Source organism: Gopherus evgoodei, chromosome 2, assembly GCF_007399415.2.
Source record: "Gopherus evgoodei ecotype Sinaloan lineage chromosome 2, rGopEvg1_v1.p, whole genome shotgun sequence".
NCBI classification, from domain to species: Eukaryota; Metazoa; Chordata; order Testudines; family Testudinidae; genus Gopherus; species Gopherus evgoodei.
This window is the reverse complement of record NC_044323.1, coordinates 60,059,152-60,080,895: the sequence shown is the minus strand read 5'-3', so window position 1 is coordinate 60,080,895 and position 21,744 is coordinate 60,059,152. Positions and strand designations below refer to the sequence as shown.

Below are 21,744 nucleotides of genomic sequence, written 5' to 3'. Positions count from 1 at the left end.
CTGTTCCTGGGCCCTGCAGTGGCCGTTCCAGTTCCTCTGAATCCTGTTCTTGTCTCTGCGCCACCCTCCTTATCATGCAGGGGTTTATTTGGGGATAGAGCCCCCAGAATATTTCCATTGCAGGGGCACTAGCAGCCCCTGCTCCCTCAGCCGCCCAGTTCCACTTCTCCTCTGATGGATTATGGATACTGTACAGTTGATACATAAGTGCTAGTTTTATTGCTTAAAAAATAGGCTAAAGCTTGTGTCTGATTCAGGGGCAGCTCCAGGCACCAACACAGCAAGCGCGTGCCTGGGGCAGCAAGCTGCGGGGGGTGGCATGTTGGTCACTGTGAGGGTGGCAGTCAGGCAGGCTTCGGCGGCATGCCTGCAGGAGGTTCACCAGTCCCATGGCTTCAGTGGCAATTTGGCGGCAGGTGCCAAAGGCGCAGGACCAGCAGATCACCTGCAGAAACGCCGCCGAATCAGCGTGACCAGCGGACTGTCCGCAGGTGTGCTACCGCAAGCTGCCTGACTGCTATGCTTGAGGTGGCAAAAAACAGACATACACCCCTGGTCTGATTTACTGACCAGTGAGACAAGGTTGGTGAAGTAATATATTTTATTGGACTAATTTCTGTTGGTCAGAGAGAGAAACTTTCAAGCTACACGGAGCTCTTCTTGAGGTCTGGGAAAGATATTCCCAGCATCACAGCAAAATGCAAGAAATGATATTTGCCCACTTTGTGTCTCTAATATCCTGGGACTGACACGACTACAACTACACTGCATACAACAATTACTGAACAGTGTAATGCCAAACCAAATTACCATGAAGCATTTTTGATATTTTTAATAAATTCTCAGAGCTGCAGCAGCAGTAACTGAAATATCTGTTTGCATTATGTTTCCTGCCTCTCTTTGTGCGGCTTCATGCACTTGTGGCAGGGTCTGCCAGGAGAATCTCACTGTGGTCAGAAGCTCTTCATCAGTCACTATGTTTCAATGCACGCTGCTCAGTCAGCAGCAAACCCTCATCTTGTATACTGCTCAGTCAGCTTGCTTTAGTTGCTCTGTGCTCATGGATATAGGCTGTGTGAGCAGAAAGGGATGATTGTTCAGCTCCCTCCTGTTTAAGGGAACCTAGATGAAGAAAATCAGTGCACTGACCCATAATGTCCATATCTCAATTTAGCTCAGATTCAAACTATGGATGTTCATGGGGCTTAACTTCCTGTGTTGTCTTGTTTTTATAATTAAAAGGTTGTTGAGAAGGAGAGAGATTTAAATGCAAAATACAAATAGAGGCTTAGAAACATATATGTGATCTTTGATCTCACTAATTTTATTGCCTCTGTTTAAACACACGAGTAGTTTTACAGCATGTACATTTTGTTTGAGCAGTAAGTTACCTATTGTTAGTGCTGTGAAAGTGTTTGCAGTTCTGTGACTATCGTAAGCAGTCTTCCAGTTTATTAATTTAAAAAATAATGAAACGTGCATTCTTCAAATGGAAGATGAATACATAACTGGTACTGTGAATAACTCTCTAATACACTGCTAAAAACTGGTAACAAAAGTCACAAAGGGGAACCTTTCTTCATTTCAGCTCTCCAACCAGATGTATTAACCCTGTTTCTTCATTTAAATACTTCAGCAAAGGGAGCTGCTTTCTCCCTCGTTTCCAGCTCTGCTAATGTATATAAAAGGCAAGCAAGAGATCTGCCTAGATGCCTGATGCATTGTGAAGCTTTGGAGTATAAATTATGGGCAGAAATTGCAGTGCGTAGCAGCTTCCATAGGGAGAAAATGTAGCTCTAATCAGCTCTCTCAATTTTTTCCAAATCCCATGAGAATTTACCACTTTCTTTTTCTGTTATTCCCTCCTCCCCCTCCAAATTAAAGCAGAATGATGAAGTATCTACTATTCAAGTGAAGGAACAAGACCAAGATGTTCTGGTGCTTAGGAAAGTGTCGTCACATAGCCCAGCCCCCACATCAGGGAGTGCCGAGAATGAGTGGAGGTAAGAGTTTTTTCCTTGGGCGCTCAGAGAGAGAGAGACACACACACACACAAGCTGACTGCAGAGCTTTCAGCAGCCAGATGGACTCAGTTACCAGCAAGAGAAATAAGATGGCAAGATATTGTAGCATTTAGGGAATGTCTTTGTTATTAACTCGACACTATGGGAAGTTCCAGGCTGAGGATCTTTGACCCTCATTTAGACAGGAAGGATTCTGCTGCCTTTCTAGGCAGGGAGCTTCCCTTGCCTACCTTTGATGTGCCTTATTTTAAATATATTGATGAAGAGGATGAGGAGGATGAATGGAGTAGCCGCTCACAGTCTTCAATTGAGGATGACTCTGTGGACTCTCTGCTTTCTGATAGATATGTGGTGGTGTCGGGGACTCCAGAGAAGATTTTGGAGCACCTTCTGAATGACTTGCACCTAGAAGCAGTCCAAGACAAAGAGACAGGTAAGGTACAAATTGGATTCTATTCCTAAAACACAGCTTTGTGTCTTGTGTTACTATTCATGATACTATCTGCACATTTGGCTGACAAGCTGACATGTAATAGTGCATATAATGACCTCTGCTGTTAAGGGGTTCCAAGTACTGATTTAAACTCACATGCTGGATTTGTCAGGTGATATCTTAGCTATGTTTATCAAAAGGAAATCAGATCTAGGCCAGTGGGGTTTTGTTTTGGTTTTGTTCCCTCTGAAATTCTCACTAGTCCTTGTTGAAAGCCAGTTGACTAATGTCATTGCCTTGGTACCTGATGTCAAATACAGGGAGGAAACGTGAGAACCCAACAATAAGAATATGTTGAACTGGCGCACGTAGCCTCTGGGCAGAAGTGTCAACAATTAATGAAACTATTCAGCAGCTACATGCTTTCAAGCAACTTCTACTTTTTTCATAAATGGCTTTACATTTTTGCCTACATTGCACAAACTGCAGTGTCTGTTATACACTACTTGTGTCTCTTCAACCAGAGACCGTAATTCTTTGTAGCCTGCAGCTATTATTATATTGATCAGACAACTTGATTCACAGTTTAGGTAGCGGTTCAGTTTTCTAACTAAATACAAATTTTGCCACCATCAAAGCACATTTGGCATATCTATCGTTTCATAAAAAATCTCTCAAACTTCCTGCAAAGCACAAGATATAGTATATAAGAGAATGTAGTACTTGTGAGTCTTCAACTAGAGACTGTGATTTGTTCCAGCCTGGAGCAAATTATTATATTGATCAGGCTACTTGACCTGTAGTGTATTTTTCAGCTTGATCTCCTGGCTAAACGCACAGTTTTTTGTCACCAGAGCTCCTTTGGTAGTTTGTCAGGAGTTTCTACAACCTGAAATCTATTTACAGTTTTAGTGAATGTAGTTATACTGGTGAAGTGTCAGCACAAGATCAACCCTTCAGAGTTTCAAAATGCTGCTGAAGGGCTCTGAAATGTAGCTGGCTGGAAATGGAGTTGATATTTTTTATTGTTCCCAATGGGGTTAAACTGCACATTCTTGATGCTTGTGTATATGCCCCACTACAAATGAGATTACTAAGAATAAACACGTTTAAAAAGGATTAAAATGACTAAAAGTATAAATAACATCTGTGACTCACTTAGGAATCTTAGTGTCGGTTCTCAAAAGAAGTCAGTAGTTTATTGTTGGACAGAATTTATTTTCTTACGAATGATGCATAATTTACACAGAGAATAATCAAAAAGAAATGCAAACTGTCTGATTATTATGATTTCCCAGTGCTGCTTCTGTCTGCCCAGAGATTAATATTTTTTGCAGAGAAAGCACCACTGACTGATTTGTTCTGCTTCCTCAGGTATAATCAAATAGTGCTGTGTATAAATTTACTTGTACCAATTCCCAGGCTGAATTACAGAAGTGGTTCATGAAAGGATATTGCTGGCAGAGTAATTAGGGAATAGTTCACTTATACATAGTAGCATATGTAGATTTGGGGAGATTAGCTGACTACTCCTATAAACTGTTGTTGTTTTGTTCGTAACCCCATACTCCTACTGGAGAATGTTGAGGTCTTCAGTAATGTTCTGCATTATTTTTTTTTTAAGTACAAAGAATTCCTGGCTTGGCTAAATCAGGTATCTAGTATATTTTGACTTTTTTTATTAGGTCTGTTTTACCTTCCTGCTTATTTTTTCCCATGGGAGTCCCAGCTCAGCTGCTCATTAGCATCCTTTTATTGTTCCAGAGTGTGGATGAAAAATTGCTTTTAAAACTGGTGCTAATACCTCTGCTTGACTGGCTGTAAGGAGATGATATATCCTTTTAGCTTGAATGTCTCAGATCTGCAGTGTGGTCAGTAGAAGCTGGGTACTGTTCAGAAAACAAGAATTTAGAGCCTGACGATGGATTCAGATTTCCATAAAAACAATGAAATGGCTGGCTCTAAACCATGACCAGCTGACCTGCAGTTACATGACAACACATGTGCTGATGTTGTTTTCCTTTTAATTATCCAGTAATATGGGGCTTATTTTAAAAAATTGACTTTAGGTGCTATATTTTCAAATGAAAGCACAATGGAGTCACCTGTCAAAATTCATGGAGGTCCATTGTAGAACCACTTACTTCCTAACCACAGACATTTGGTGTGAAAATGTGAGGTGTTGGTTGCACAGCAGGTACATGCACATCTTTATGGTAGCACCTACAGGACCTATGTGAATGCCTACACAGCAAAGCCTCGGGCTGTGGGGGCTGTTTTAATGCAGTGTAGACTTCTGGGTTCAGGCTGGAGCCTGAGCTCCGGGCCCCTCCCAGCTTGCAGGATCCTAGAGTCTGGAATGCAGCCCGAGCCTGGAAGTTTACACTGCAATGAAATTGTCCTACAAGCCCAAGTCAGTTGGCACGGGCAAGCTATGGGTTTCTCATTGCAGTGGACAACAGAGCTAGTGGCGCCTCTGTTTGCCATGAAGCTACTTCTACCGGTTATTAGAGACACTCTTTTAACCCATTCCACCAACATACATTCAGCAATGACACTGCTATGTTGCAGAGTAATGACGTCCTGAGTCATTTGAACCATTACCTTTGTAAGATAGTACAATCATGCTTTAACTGACAGCAATTGGGTGTATACAATCCACCTTCCCAGAAAACTGAAGGCATAGCGATGTACCCTTTACTTAATAGTCCAGGATGGCTGGCACGTCCCCATTTGTTTTTTGAAACCACAAAGAATATTGTTAGGGTTGATTGTTCAGTATGACTGGCTCTTTGGCACTGATCTGTAACTGATGTGAGAGAATTTGCACTCCAGTGGATGTCACAAAATCAGGATAATTTAGTCTGAGAAAGAGAGAAAGTAATACACTGCCCTAACATATGTGATCATTTCTTTCTCTAGTACTTGGTCCACAAAGAGGATAAGAGCCTACTATTGCTATCCGCTAACAGTCCTTTAGATAGAAATACTTTCAGCTGATATTTTGAGAGACTTTGGAAACTTTCGTCAAAACTCTGTGGGGAAACTTGGTAAAGTAAAAGAGCAAAATAAATGACAATTTAGTTTTTATTTTCTTGTTCATAGAGAGGAATAAGAGTTTAGCAGAGTTAACATGCAGTAGAGCATGTAATGTAATAATGTTTTCAGGTGTTGAGAAAGATAAGCTCCAGTATTAATGCGCTCTAACCCTAAAATCCCACTAATTTCCTTCAGTTATATGGATTGTGAATGTATGTTTTCTGAGCTCTAAAAGCTGGAGAAGAAAATGAAATATTATAATAGAATTAAAAAAACAGACTGTAATAGAATATGTTACAATAGCCAAGATCAGTTGTTTGCAAATAAATTTCAATGCTAGGCTCAAGGTTAAAATTTTCCAGGACCTTTAGCCAGTAAAGTACTGGTGGTTTTTAAGTTATTGGGTCAGCCAAAGCTACAGAATTAATACAATAATCTACTTGAGGGGATTTAAACTGAATAAAGCTAGCTAGTTTCACAGGCAAGACAATTGCAGGGAGAGTATTCCCCCACCCCAGTCACCGAAGTCTACTTGGTGCTGCTAGACAAAAAGAAGAAATATAGTAAGCCAAATAAATGTATTTTTTTTCTTTAAAATGTTTAATTTTTCTATCTGAAGCTCGTTTACCACTAGTGATCTATTACAGAAGGGGCTCAGTCCTGTATTCCTTGAGTTTCCGTAACTCCCACTGATGTCTGTGAGAGTTTGGAGTGGGCAAGGAAAGCATGATTGGGGACCATAATGACTAAACACACATTATCGTAGTTTGTATAACTAAATGGTAACCCTGCGTTAAATGTGCATTACTGCTACCATGTTACATTCATATATACCTTAGTAGTGCAGCTCACCTGTTAACATCCTGATGTTATAAATTTGATGGTATAGCATAATTACTGCACCTGATGAAGTTTGAGTGACGGAGTGGTGCAAAACTGGCACACTTTTTAGAATAGTGCTAAGTACAATGTTAGTACATTCATAAAGGAACTGCACTGGTTCCAGATTCTAGAACAGGGGTGGGCAAACTACGGCCTGGGGGTCGCATCTGGCCCTTCAGAGTTTTAACCTGGCCCTCGAGGTCCCACCGGGGAGCAGGGTCAGGGGATTGCCCTACTCTGCGCGTGCTGTGGCTCCTGGAAACAGTGGCACGTTCCCTCTCCAGCTCCTACACGTAGGAGTAGCCAGGAACCAAGGCCAATGGGAGCTGCAGGGACGGTGCCTGGGGATGGGTCAGCGCGCACAGCTGCCTGGCTCCGCCTCTGTATAGGAGCCAGAGGGGGGACATGCTACTGCTGCTGGGAGCTGCCTGAGGTAAGCCCTGCCCGGAGTCTGCACCCCTGACCCCCTCCCGTGCCCCAACCCTTTGCCGCAGTCCTGATCTCCTTTCTGCCCTTAGAACTCCTCAGTTCCAGCCTAGAGCACCCTCCTGCACCCCCAACCCCTCATACCCAGACCCACCCTGGAGCCTGCACCCCTGGCCGGAGCCCTTACCCCCTCCCACACCAATTTTATGAGCATTCATGGCCCGCCATACAATTTCCATACCCAGATGTGGCCCTTGAGCCAAAAAGTTTGCCCACCCCTGGTCTAGAAGTAAAATCCACTGTGCAAACTAAATTTCCATAGTATGGACACAATTGTCCTATCTGCTTGTGTGCCTAGAAAGGATAAAATCCTTATGGACCTGGGCAGGTGGTAGGGAAGGAAAGGCTCAGAAGAGGGCAGTGCCATCTCCACAGCATCATTTACTTGTTTTCCCTGGGCCTCCTGAAGCCTCTCCAACAGGATCCCTGCAAGGGCTGGGCTCTTTCTGGGATATAGGCCCAAGATCAGAGGGCCAGTGTTAGAACAGCGGCTGTTCCATCCTTCCGTGTCTCCACTGTACCTCACCCCCACGGCTGGCTTCAGGGTTTTTGCCTCCCCAGGCGGTGGGGCAGGGGGAAAGAAGCCACGATCGCAAACTATGGCGGCAGCTCCACCGCGCCGCTTTCTTCTTCGGTGGCACGTCCTTCCCTCCGGGAGGGACCGAGGGACCTGCTGCCAAAGAACCCAACATGCCACCCCTTCCCCTTGGCTGCCCCAAGCACCTGCTTGCTGAGCTGGTGCCTGGAGCTGGCCCTGCTCACCCCAAATCCGTGGATCTTACTTGCTGTTTTACTCCATAGTATGGCTCCCTGTGGGGAGTTCTGGGGCAGTGGCTGATGATGGAATAAGCCATGCTGCCAAGGAGTTGGAGGGAACTGAGAGTGATTGTAGAGGTTCAAACACCCTTCTGCTTTCCTTGGAGTAGAAGACAAACACCAACCCCTTTGATGGAAAAATGGAGAGGAAACTTTATTTCCTGCCAACTGTGCCAGAGTTGCTTAGTTGGGAGATGATGGGCCCCATGTACTTGGGACTTCTGAGAGTCAGATTTGCCAAAGAAGAAAAGCAACCTACAATATGTCATTAGGCCATAATAGTACCTCATTCCCACCCTGGCCTCAATTTTTCCCCATTGTAATGAATTCCTTTACCCATACTAATTGCCACCTCTTGCCATGTTAAGTGGGCAATTGGCAGCCTTCATAAGGGCCAGCTCTGTAGTTGTGTGTTAGTGCCTAGCTGCAGTAGTATTGTAAATTTCTCACAAAAACACTGTATAGACTATTTATAATGTTAGACCTTAGACCTTAGTCTCTCTCGTGCTTTGCTGTATATTGGGCTACCCACATTTGCCATCCTTGCCTATCAACTGCCCTTCTTGCTAAATCTTCCCATTTTTGTTGCGGTGCTTGATGATGTTCAGAACTGTTCGTGTCCATGTTATTCCTCTCTTTCTTCTTGCATTTTCTGGTTTCCATTCCAGGACGGTATTTGGTAAGGATTCTTTTTCCATTCTCCGCACATGTCCCAGCCACTGATGTCGTCTTTTGTAGATTATTTGTGAGAGGTGCCTTGTCCAGTAATTTTTTTGACTTCTTCATTTATCTTCCTATCTCTCTGTTATTCTCAATATTCTTCTCAGACATTTGTGATGGAATGCATCCAGCTTTTGCGATTCTTTCTTGGTCAGTTGCCATGTCTCACTGCTATATGTTGTGATGGTGATAACAATTGCTTTGTACACGTTCAGTTTTGTCTTGAGGGAGGTGTTTTTGAGTTGCCAGATGTTTTTGAGTCTTCCAAATGCAGCGTTTGCCTTCCCGATTCTTCTTTCCTCAGAACTGGTAAGATCAAATAGATACAATGATTACAATCTAATCGATGTGCCATGCCACTAACCTTGCCAAAAAGTAAACTCAGATAGTTTTAAATAGGCCCATGGCACTCCTTAGTTTAAGGGTTTAAGACCTTTCCTAGACACAAGACTGTGGAGCAAAGATACAAGTTGCACTTTTGCACAATCTTTGGACCTCAGGTAGTCTTCCTGAAATGGAATATGTGAAGTTAAAAGCTCAAATATATCAGTAGGGTAAAGTCCATTTATGGCTTTGAAAAATTACAATAAAGAATTTGGATTTAGTTCATATACCAGCTGCTGGTTCAGAGGGGCAAAGTCGTGGATAGGCAGACTCTCTTCTGCTACCCCCAGCTTCTCATGGCCACCTCCTATACTAGCTGCTGGCCACAGATCAGCTCCTTATATAGCCCTATATGCAGTGCATTGCAGTAATCCAGCTTCTCTGACACACAGACATGCATTATGTTTCCTGTTCAGTAGAGCTGGTTTGAACATTTTTGGCTGAATGAAAATTTCAGCTAAATATGCTCTTTCTATAATATATTCTGATATGGAATGAAAACAAATGTTAAAACCTCAGAAGTGGCCACAAAATGGATTTGTCGTCCTCTGGGGAGGCTCTACTGATGAATGCAAGGAAGAACCACCAAATACACTTCTACCCCGATATAACACAACCTGATGTAACACAAATTTGGCTATAATGCAGTAAAGCAGTGCTCCAGTGGATCAAAGCAAGTTTGATATAATGCGGTTTTACCTATAATGCGGTAAGATTTTTTGGCTCCTGAGGACAGTGTTATATTGGGATAGAGGTATATTGGGCCTTAAGAAAGTAAAACAAAAATATATGGCGAAACTCTGAGGTAAATCAGAAGTGTACGTTTTACCTTCTATGTGCCCCTCGAGGCCTGGTTCTCCTCTCAGTGGATCAGTATAAAACCTGTGTGAGAGGGGCTTGAGGCTCTCTGTACTTTCTTATATTCTCTTAATCCCTTTCCTCCCATTTACTGATACGTAATTTACAAGTCCTTATACTTTAGCTCTGGATTTGACTGGTAAACCAATAATGATGCATTACACATCACATTGAATCCACTGTATGTATTGTGGATGTGTAATGCTATCAATCCTACTTTGGAAAACATATAGTTGCCCCTTTCTTGACTAACAGCAGATTTTGTGGCCTTGCAACTCAGTTTGCTGTTAGGGCAGAAATTGTGAGACACAGTAGAGTAATTATTGGTGCAATTCTTTTATGTGCAGAATATACAGAAGTCTTGTTCATTGAATGGAACAGGTCACAAACCACACACTGACAATTCCCTCTTTTAGTGTCCTCAGCCAATCTTTACACCACTGCATTTTACCAAGAGGCAGCTCTCTTGGGCCTCTGTTGTCTTTGACTCTCACTCCAATCTAACTGCTAAAACAGTGTTGTTTCCCTTTCCTGCCTTATCCTCTGGGCTTTTTACCTGAGAATTACCTGTCTGAAGCTATTCACCCAGAAGTGCATGGTCTTGAAAAGCAAAGCTTGCTCATTACTTCTCCTTTTGTGTTGCTCCTGCACATTGAGACAAAAGAGGGTGCATGTACATTAATGACTCATATAACATGCATGACTTTAGCGCCTTTTGCTATTTAGTAGGAAGTCATTTCAGATAAAAGAACATAGATCTTCTTCCTAAGGCCTCCCTATAATGTTATATAACATGAGAATTGTGCTGCCTTAGAGGTTAATTAGAAAATAAGTTTTTGTAATTGTGAGGGAGTGGGGAGTTGGAGTTACATAAGTATGCTGAAAACACACAAAACTATATCATGAAATACTGAATGTTTCTTTCAGAGAATACAGCCCATGCACTGTACTCAGGGAATTCCAATGTTTCCAGTGTAGTCTGGGTTTAAAGTTGCTATAGTACAATGATTTTCTTGTGAGATTAACATTTTCTGAGAAATGAAAAAGAGCACATTCATTATCCACCCACAGCATGTGAAGGAAGGACTCACTCACAGAGTAAGGATCTGCACTAAGTTATAGTATGTTCATTAAAACCCTGAAACAAGTCTGTTCTACTAAGATTTTTCTATAAACTAAATTTACTCACTCCACCCTTTCCTCAGGAATTCCTCATAACGAGGCCACAGTTCAAACAGTTTTGCACTATATAGAAACCACGATCCTGACCTTTTTGTGATTAGGAGCAGCACTGTTTTTGATTACAGCCAAACTATAATTCACAGTTACGTTAACAGATCTGCATCTTGCAATCTGTTATTACTGATCTTTGTGAGATCTTTGTGGATACTGTACTGGTGCAATTGCTTTCTTTTCCAGCCCTCACTTTAGCCTTTCTACAGTAAGACCTTATGCTGAAACTAACATAAACAGAAGTAAAAAACAAAAACAAACCAACAATTTTCCCTCTCTCCTCGCAAAAACCCACACTGCTCACAAATAGTTTTTGTGATTATTGATTAAAATGGAGTTCTAGGTTAATTCTGTATATGTAATTTGCAAATGAGTAGTTAGACCTTTTACAGCTTCTATAGGAGCCCCCAAAAGTAACTGCAAAATTTTGAATTTTTCTTTAACACTAAACACCTCCGCTGCAGCACACTCTGGAACAAGTGTACAAATACAGCATTGCCTACGAAAGCCCGACTATGGCTTATGTAAACTGATGCAAGAAAAACAGACTTTCATTTAAAACATCCAGCTTGGACGCTGTAGAGTGGTGGCCATAGGGAACCGGTCCTGATCCTCCTACACCTGGCCCCAGTGGAAGCTAGCAGGGCCAGTTGCTACTTTCTAACTTCCACCGCTAGCATGCACTTCAGAGCTTATAGTAGCTGAGCATCAGCTGTAATAGAGCTCAGCTCCATTATGCACTGTCCCCTGACATGCCACTTCCCCTTTCTAATTGAGGGGGCAGCTGACGTAGGAAACAGCAACACAAGCAGATAATCCTCCTGCGAAGGGGATAATTCTCCTGTGGAATCTCTAACCAGTTTAAATTGAAATTAGGCAGATGGTGCAGACTAGAGAATTCAGACACTGTGTTTAATTTTGGATAGATCTAAGGAGAACACTTTTATGAAACTTCAGATGCTTCTGAAAAAAAGGAAATATTTGAGCAAGATGCTCTTGGCCCAGTGCAAAAGCTTTGCAAATTAGAGGGCCATTGGAAACCTATGTGTGTTCATAATGCATGGTCTTCTAGGAGCAGAGACTTAATCCTCAAGGGCGCTAAGCAATAGTTTGGGGTGCTCAGCATCTCTCAGGAGATGCTATAAGTTGTGCATTTAGGGTCCACACCTGTACCACTGAAATCGGTATGAGTTTTGCCACTGACTTAAATGAGAGCAGAGTTCAGCTACTTTGACAGCCAGAAATAGTGCCTTTTGAAATCAGGGAGTTCAAAGCATCGCATGCTCAGTGTCACCAAACTTTTTGAGTGTTACTAGTTCTAGCAAAAGGAAAGTTTTGGAATAACACCAGCTACTGAAACAAAATAAATGGCATGTCTCGTTTTTAATTTTTTAAATTTTTTTTTAGACAAGGTAAAAATTTGCTGCTTGACTTGTGATTGTGACAGAAGCTCCAATAGCAGACAATGGAGTCACACTGAAATCATAAGGTGACCGTCTCTCAGTTCAGAAATATTCGTCACATCTTTCCAAAGTAAACCCCGTGCCCTGTCTCTGCAGTTAAAAAGTCATGTTAAGGGGGATGCAGCCAGAGAAATTTTGGGGCAAAGTAAATGGTGCGAAAATTAATGTAGACAAAAGAGAGGTAATTGATCTCATTTTGTTGACTATTAATTACAATCATTTGCTGATGTTTTGCTGTGACAGCATTTTGAACCAAATTGTGATTTTATTCTTTCGTTTGAACTTGAACCTCGATAGAGCTACAAATTGCTAAAATTAGAGATGTAAACACCAAGAGGTCATACTGCTCACATAAAGTATGATATGTGCCTTTTAAATGAAGCCACTGTGGCTTTTTATTGACCCTCTTAATTCTATTTCTTTATGCCCCACCTCCTCCAAATTCCATTATCCCTCCTTTTCCTGCCCTTAGAGCTTTTTCTGAATTCAACAATCAAAGCTGTTCTTTCAGCTCCCCCTACCCTCTTTATTACCTAGCATTTGTGGGTGTTTGTTGGTCTACTCGTAGAGATCTCTGAAATGGATAGAATAGATAAACAGAAAAATTAAGTAGATAGAAAGACAAATCCTGATGTCTTTTTTGCCCTTTCCTAAATGTGATTTTAGAGCTCCATTGTCCACACAATAATGAAACCCTTGTGCGTGGAAACTAGCGCTCCCTCCCACTGATCAATGTAAAGCCTTGTCTATGTGATTTTGTTTGTTGTTGTGGATGTCGGTACATCATACTGACTACACAGCCATAAATTGGATGCAAAAAACCTACTCCAAGTAGCATTAGTCAAATCCCTGGTGTGCACTTCATTAACATTCTCCAAGCAACAGTAAACTTACAACATTTTAAAAAAAATATCCTGGAATAGAATGGAAATCTCTAGCTATGGGCAAATAACATTTAGAATATTAAAGTGGCCACTGCTTTACCTCATCTCAGCACCTAAACATTGCTGTCTCTGAAGATAGCTATATAATAGGCAGTTAAAATTTCTCTAACTTCCTGTTTGAGTATATACCAGCAAGAGATCTGCAGTATTGGTAGGTAACAATTTGAGTACCTCAAAACTCCGAAGAACCCACCTGTTTTTAATAAGTTAAAATACCTCCATTGTCATGCCTCTTTCTGTTTCAGTTATTAACAAAGAACTCTTTCTGAAGGAGGACTGGGTGATTCCTGGAACTGGTAACTAGATACATAGCCTTTTTCTTATAGGTCATTGGTTCAATTTGTGGTGGTTAGTGTTAGTTCATGACCATTTGATGGCCAGTGTGAAATGAGTTCATGGAGGCAGGTGTCCATGTCAAACTGCTATCTCACTGGGCAGTAAATAGCACCCATCTTGTAATTCTCCGTACAAAAGGACTGACTGGCCATGGAGACTACCCCCTAACCACTAGAGAGCTGGTCCTCCAGAACAGAGCAGAACACATTGCTGAAGGCAGTGTCATATGGCTGCTACCCATGCTGTCCTTAAGATTTCTTGGATTCCAGTCTCTACACCTGGACATAAGACACTTTTCACAAAGTGGCACTTTCTACATTGCTGTTGTATTGAATTTTGGGGACATTGGCTCTAGGATGGAGTGAGGCTATAACTACTTATCTTCCAAAATCACTTGTAGAGCATATGTAAATAACTTTTTAGGGAATGGGGATGGGAGGTTCACTTTGTGAGGATATAGCTCTTTAGCACCAGTGAGTGTTACATATGCATATCAAGCTAAGATTAATGTCCTATAATTAATCTGCACTTACATAGCAATTTGTCATATATTTAAGGAGTTGTGTTGAAAGCCAGTTGTTTAAAAAGGAGTCTTAGGTCTTGTCTCCACAAACTTAGTTTGTGGCAAGCTGGGGTGTGAATTTACTCTGCAATAGCCAATTGTCAGTGTGGACCCTGCTGACATGCATTAACAGTCCCTTTGTGCACTTTGATCTGCCCCTCTTTGAAATGGGAGTAGATCAAAGAACAGTAAGGAACTATTAGTGTGCATCAGTAGGGTCCACATGGACAGTTGGTCCGCAGCAGGCTAGTGCAGGGCAAATTCGCACTCTCGCTTGCCGTGAACTAAATGTTTGTGTAGATAAGCCCTGAAAGTGCACAATTCTAATGCTTCCTTCTGTGAGAGAGAAGCAACTGCAAATTTCAACTCAGGGAATTTCTTATAAAGTCTTGGCACGGGAATGCAGTTTTTTGTTGCTGCTGTTGTTGTTAACCATCCTCCTAACCACTAGATACCCCAAGGTAAGCAGGAGACAAGAGGTTTCTTTGTGGACATCCCATATCTCTGCCCCTCTTGCTGACTTGTGTTGACTCCTAGGAAACATGGCTACAGTAGAAGGCATGCTTTCAGGGGCTCCCCCTGCCATGGCTTCTCCCAGAATCCTGGTGGTGGGAAGAGGGGCAGGCTACATCACCAAGAGAAAAAGCATTACAATTTAATAGTCTCAGGCTGTAATGACTCTGTTTTCCACTGTGGGAATATGGAGAAACCCAGCCAGTTTCCCTATCACATGCCTTCTCCAGCTCTGTGGTGCTGGAATCCTTTGGAGCCCTGTAGAGAGGTTTCCACAGGTTTGGGGGAAGTATGTACAGAGATGGAGGGAGGTCGTGGGCCCTTTATTTAAAAATCTCTTGCTGAGAGGATTGGAGATATGTGCGGAGAAGTAATTATATCTTTATCCTCTATTTTTCCTCCTTGCTGACAAGATGTTTAGAAAGATTCAATGTGGTATCTTCTAAGCATTGAATCTAATTACAAAGAGGAATAAATCACTAATAACATTTTTAAAGTGTCTGGAAAACAATGACATGTTAACAGTTATGCAGGAAGCTGTCACCTTGGACCTCATGATCCAGAGAAAGATGGAGAGAATTGAGTTCCCACTAGAAGGTACTGACTGTCTTCTCTGATGTGGATCAGTGTAAAGGGCCTTAAAGCAATTGGTGGAACAAATCCTCACAAAGTACCCACTTCCTTTTTGAACCCCTCTACCTTAAGGAGTGTCAGGGTGGGCAGGGGAGGGAGAGGGAGTCCAGCTGTTCTTTGCCAGCATAATGGCCCACAAAGGAGCACAATTTAGAGCTGTCCTGGGGCAGAATTTAGAAGGTTGAGATGCATTTTAAAGACACTTTCCCTCCCTACTTGCTCCATTTCTTGTGTCTGGCACTGGTAAAGACTAAGAAACAGGGGCACTGCAATGAGGGGGCAGGCACGGGGCCATGGCCCTCCCACTTTTTGAAAATGGATGGGCCTAGGCTGTCCACTTTTTGGCAGAGGACCCACCCTGCCACCCTCCCCGTCCCGGCCGGGCCGGCAGCTGGACTGTGGCTGGAGAGCCTGGGCAGCTGTGGGGTGCCATGTTGTGAATCTGCCACCTGCCTGGGATGTGAGGGTCAAGAGTGGTCCCGGCCCATGACCCTTCCTTGCATGACCACCGCACCCTCCAGGGCAGGAGGGTCCGTGTTTCTACACAGCTGCCTGCAGCTCTTATTTAGACCTGTCTCCGGCTGGCGGGGTGTCATGGGCCGGCCATAGTAAGAGCCACATGGACCTTAGGAATCATACCATCTTGCACTGCTCAGGAAGTGCAAGTTTATTAATTGGTTCACCACTTCATCAATGGAAAGTTTGATTTACCAAACACTGAGCAGATTTACCAAATACTTTAGGCACGCTCACTGGTAAATATAAACAGTAAAACAAGTTTATTGATTACAAAAGGTAGATTTTGAGTAATTATAGGTGATAGGCAAAAAGTCAGAGTGGTTACCAAAATTAAAATAAAATATAAGCACGCAGTCTAAACTCTCAACCCTATTAGACTGGGCAACAACTAGATTGAGCAATTTTTCTCATCCTTCTGGATATTGCAGTTCATAATACATGTTTCCCCAGGGCCAGCCCTAGACACTGTGGTGTGGGGGTGGGACAGGCTGGCCCCAGGCCTCTGCAAGATGTGGCGGGGGGGCTGTGCCCAAGGTCTGTGGGGGGCAGGAGTAGGCTTTGGGGGTAGGGATGAAATTGCTCCCCAGCACAAACCGGTGGAGCAGAGTGGGCTGGGGCCAGGTCGCTCCACTTTCTGTCACCTGGTGAGTGCAGGGCGCGCCTGACCCCTGCTGCAGTCCCCTGGGATGTAGCTCAGGGGAAGGGGTGGGGTGGGGGCAGGGTGGGAAGAGGTAGGGCAGGGATGAAGCAGGGGCAGCGGCTTTGGGGAAGAGGTGGGGTGGGGGCAGAGCAGGGGTGGGCACTGTGAGAAAGGGGTGGAGTGGATGCAGGGGGGAGCAGGGGAGCTTTCCTGGCTGGCTCAGCTGGCTGGGGGATCAGGCTGGCTGCTGGAGCAGCATGCAGCTGCATAGGGCACCAGAAAATTTGAGGCAATTTGGTGCCCCAAATTTCCTGGTGTCCTACACAGCTGTGTAGTTTCCATATGGGTACTAATGGCCCAGGGTTTCCCCCTTGAAACCTGGGCCATTCTTCTCTGTTGGAGTCTTAAGTCTTCTAAGCACCCTTGTTGCTTGCAGAATTGGTGGGGAGAGGAGCAAAGGCCAAGCATGGGGCCCCGGTGTTCTGTTTTATACCCTCAGTCCATGTGTTGGAGAACATAAGTTCAGGCAGATCTGGTGGGCATTTCTGAGTCACAAGGAGAAGCAATATCCTGGTTTGTCTCCTGTGAGTGAGTCCTTGTGTTATAACTCCTCTGCTGAACAATGGCTTTTGATGTCTGTTCAGCATCTACTCGGACACTGGTTACCTCTTCCCTTATTGTTATCTCTGGAGAGCTAGTATCTGGGTGCTTCCCAAACCCACAGCCTAGTTTAGTGAAAACCATACAACACAATTCTTATAATTTAATGTGTATTAATTATACACCTATTTAGATGGAGCAATGGCTTTCAGCAGATCATAACCTTTCCCATGATACCTCACATGACATGCTTTATATGTAATGTCACAATTATATGTAACTGGAGGAATATGGGGATTATAGGGTGCTCCCTCAAGTTATAGAATGTCACAGGGTATTCTTATGAAAACTTTATAGTTATTTAAATAATAGCTGAGTATTTTGATGCCAGCTTTCCAAACTACACTATAGCAGGTTTTTCCTGGGAACGTAGGCTCCCAATCCAACAAAGATTTACATAGATGCTTAACTTTACACGCTGTGACAGTGCATAAAGTTAAACATGTGCATAATTCTTTGCAGGATTGAGGTCCTAGTAGCACATGGGTCTATCATAGTAGATAGGCTTCTTCAAAGAAAATTTTTAATAAATTAAAGTGCCCAGGGTGAAATGACGGAAACAACAAAGCAAATTTAATGTTGTATTTGGTGAGGAGGGTCCTACCCTCACAAACCTTTATCTATTCAAATGACTAATACTGGATTTTTGCAGTCATTGGATGACAACAGAGTCATTGACAAAACTTCTTTAGCATAAGAGAAGAGACAAATCAGCCTAAACTAACCCAAGGTTTATTAAGGACTGCATCCAAAAGGGAAATGCTGATTCAACATTGGTAAACTATGGAAGGGGCCAGTCACCAGATGGCCTGCACTTACTGCAGTGTTTTGTTTTTTGTATTACTTGGGTGCGCTTCCTGTTGGAAACAAGTAACCCAGTATAGGCAGAACAGCCAAGTCCCATTCAGCCTCAGAGTATATTGGCAGTGTATTGGAAAAGGAAATGACGCAAACAATGATTGCTGCACTGAACTATCATCCTGTCCGACCAGTCCTGAACCCCTGCTTGTTAGCTTTCCTAACTTTCTCAGTGTGTTGCTCAAGGAGTCACCAGGCTGGGAATGTGGAGGAGAGCTTGAAAGAGAGACTGGAGCAGCCATGGGAAATCTTGTGGCATGGCAGCCTCATCCTCTACTACCACGTGTGAATGGAGCTGTAATGCCGGAAGAGGCAGATTATGCAACCCTTTTGTATGGGTTGCTGTCAGTCAGGGAGTAAGTGTGTGTGAGAGCTATGCTTACTAGGCAACGAAGGCTGCTGTGGCCAAGCATCTCAGAAGCCATGTGAGGAGGAGACCATGACAATCAAGAGGTGGAATAGCATTCAGGCATTGGCTGTGGCACCTGAAATGCTGTCATTGGTGAGGGCCAGACAGTCCATGCAGCTGATGGCTGCTTTTCTTCGAATGATTTGAGACAGAGTGGTGGCAAGGATCTAGTGAAGTCCAGGTGCAAGGCAAGAGTGAGAAGCTGGAACCCTGCCCTGCACTCACTTTTATGACTTTCATAGAGACAGGCTGGTGAGTAAAGAGGCTGGTTTACTCCCTCTACATGGTGCTCAACAAGTGGGCACAAGCCATCCATCTATGCTATTGACATTTCCTTCTCTTCTGCTCCACAAGACAGATGAACTGCAGTGGGAAGATAAGAGGGAGCCATATTCTTTAATCGTCTTTCCTCTTGCCCCAGGCCTGGGTGTAATTTTGGGGGAGGGGGAGAAGGGGGAAGGAAGCAGGGGAGGCCTGCTAACCCCTAACCCCTGGAGCTGGGGTTAGGGACCCCAGGGATGGGGCCCCTGGAGCTAGGGTTATAGGTCCCACGGGTGGGATCCCTGGACCTAGGATTAGAGGCCCCAGATATGGGGACACTGGAGGTAGGGTTAGGGGTCCAAGGTGTGGGGCCCCTGGACCTAGGGTTAGGGACTCCACGGGTAGGGCCCCTGCAAACTGCAAGCCTTGGGCAGGCACTGAATTCCCCCCCACACACACATGCACAGTCCCGCTGGCCTGACTGGAGCTGCCTGCCCCAAATATAGAAGTCAAATTACACCTTTGGCCCCAGGCAAACCTGGCTTGGTAGGCTTATTATAACCAGTCAGTGAAAGGTGGAGATATAATCTGGCAATCTTCTCTTCTGATTAAATACCCTCTGTGTTTTGTAACTATGGTAGTATATTTACTTAGTGCATGCTTTAAAATATCTCAGTTTCATGGCAATTAAAGTTTGTAAATAAATTGAGAACTTCAGTGTTAAAGTTGCTAAAGTCAACATAAATTAATAGAAAGTGATACTGGCAGTATCTCGGCGTTAATACTATAGCCTTTTTTTCCCATTAATACTTCAGAACCTATATGAAGTAGTAGATTTGTCCAGTAACTTCAAAAAACACCATTGTGTTTGCATATTAATCACTAGGGTCACATCCTAGTTGCAGAAAAGAAATCTAGCTGGAAAAATTAGTGCTTCATTAAAGTCAGACAAATTTGACATTTTTGCCATCTGCCTGTGGTTTCAATGCTTCTCTTTCTCCAGCAAAATAAGAAACTGTTCCAACAGATGTGATAGCTGCAACTGGAATGCAAGTTTAAAATATTTGACTTTACCAGACAAAATAAGTTTGATTAATTCTTTATACTTTAAAGTAATGCCAGAAATAATTTGAAGATGACCTTATAAATTATTCCCTGTGCTGATTTTTGTATAATTAAAAAAAATTCTGGTGGTATATGTTAACATCATGCCCTGATATTTTTTCTTCTCACTAATGTCAGAAATAAATGACTTGCTCATTACTTTTTTTATGCATTGAATTCTCAATGATTCAGTGGTTAGATGACATAACTACTGTAATTAATGTAATCCATTTTCAGTAGATTATGCATTGATGTTCTTTTTCCACTGACCTTTCTTTCTCAAGATAATTTTCATTTTTGCTTCATACTGTGTCTGTACTGGCATAGCATTTTTAGGCTGTTTGATTTTAGATTAGGGCATAATCCTGCAAGGTACTGAGTGCCTTCAACACTTGCTGAACTCAGTGGAAGTTCAGAATACTCAGCACCTTGTAGGATATGCTCAGTATTCCACTATATCAAACCCTAACAACAGCATTCTGCATTCACCACTAACATTAAGATACAAATGTAGATATATAGTAAGTTACTGTGGAATTACAAATTACTCAGAAGCTGCTACTGTGCAAAAGAATTGCTCTCAAATTGTTTTTCCATTTCTGTAGATCAGTCAGTTTACTGACTTCTAGCTCCAACTTGCTGGACATGCATTTGCACTGCTGAAAGGTTTCAGAGCCTTGCATGATATTTTCCAAACCAAAATTCTGTTTGACAGATTCTGCCTTGAGGCAGGATGATGATTTTTTTCATTTTCTGGAAGAGAATTAGAGAGATGACAAAAATCTATCAAGCTTGAAAGTGCTGCAAGTCTAAAAAGCTTTGCTGCACCCCTCATCTAATTTATTTTCAACCCAATAAGTGAATTTTTAAAATAGCAAAGAGGATTATTCCCTATAGAACAGTAAGTAATCAGCATCCTTTCTACAAAAACACAAAGATCTGTTTGCCCAGCTGTAAATATACCACATGTAGCTGCAAAAGACCAGCAAGCTTAAAAAGTTCCTGAACAGTAATAATATTTTTAACCTTTCCTCTGAGAATTCTTTCCTAATCCAAACCTGAATTTCTGCACAGGAATAACTCCTGTTCACTTCAGTAGAATTTTTGTCTGTGTAGGGCTGCAGACTCAGTCACTAAATGTGATATAAAAATTGCTAATTCTGCAAGATAAGGGTGATATACATTCTTACTCAACCCTTTTTCATTCAGAACTCTAACCAGTGCTGATTAGAATAGCAAGTGCATGAAGACATCAGGATTTGACACATACTCATCACTTTTAAGTGTCTTCGTCATGAAAAATAAATGTCATGTTAAGTTCCATAAGGACCTACAAGTGAGTGACACTTTTCCTGTGGAATTTTACAATTTTCATAATTCAATAAACTAAGTTTCCCTAAAGATTTTACTCATCATGAAATTTATGAGGGGAATGGCATAACTCCAAATAGTTTTTGAATATTTGCACATTTTATATAATGTGTTTATAAAAACACTAATTAGAAAGAAAAAAAGAGTGAAAGCACAGGTATGAGTTATTGCAGCACAATGACATTATGTGGAGTTGCTCTGAATTTGCACTGGAGTAAACAAAGAAGAGAATTTGGCCCTTGGGATAACAATTTCCAAAATGAGTATTATCATATAATCATAGAATATCAGGGTTGGAAGGGACCTCAGAAGGTCATCTAGTCCAACCCCCTGCTCAAAGCAGGACCAATCCCCAACTAAATCAGCCCATCCAGGGCTTTGTCAAGCCTGTCTTAAAAACATCTAACAAAGGAGATCCCACTACCTCCCTAAGTAACCCATTCCAGTGCTTCATCACCCTCCTAGTGACAAAGTTTTTCCTAATGTCCAACCTAAACCTCCCCCACTGAAACTTGAGACCACTACTCCCCATTCTGTCATCTGCCACCACTGAGAACAGTCCAGCTCCATCCTCCTTGGACCCCCCCCCTCCCCCG

The 21,744-nt window shown here is 42.7% G+C and overlaps 1 protein-coding gene across 5 annotated transcripts in view; it reads left to right on the top strand.

The window, feature by feature from the left end:
• Nucleotides 1-21,744, top strand: part of RAPGEF5 (Rap guanine nucleotide exchange factor 5) — a 230,537-nt gene that overhangs the window by 141,992 nt on the left and 66,801 nt on the right. For 4 of the 5 annotated variants that reach the window (XM_030550751.1, XM_030550750.1, XM_030550753.1 and 1 more), the window contains 2 exons: nucleotides 1,885-2,003; nucleotides 2,369-2,457. In XM_030550751.1, coding sequence (XP_030406611.1) covers nucleotides 1,885-2,003; nucleotides 2,369-2,457 — 208 coding nt within the window. The remainder of the gene's footprint in view (nucleotides 1-1,884; nucleotides 2,004-2,368; nucleotides 2,458-21,744) is intronic. The other variant, XM_030550749.1, reaches the window with a different exon arrangement.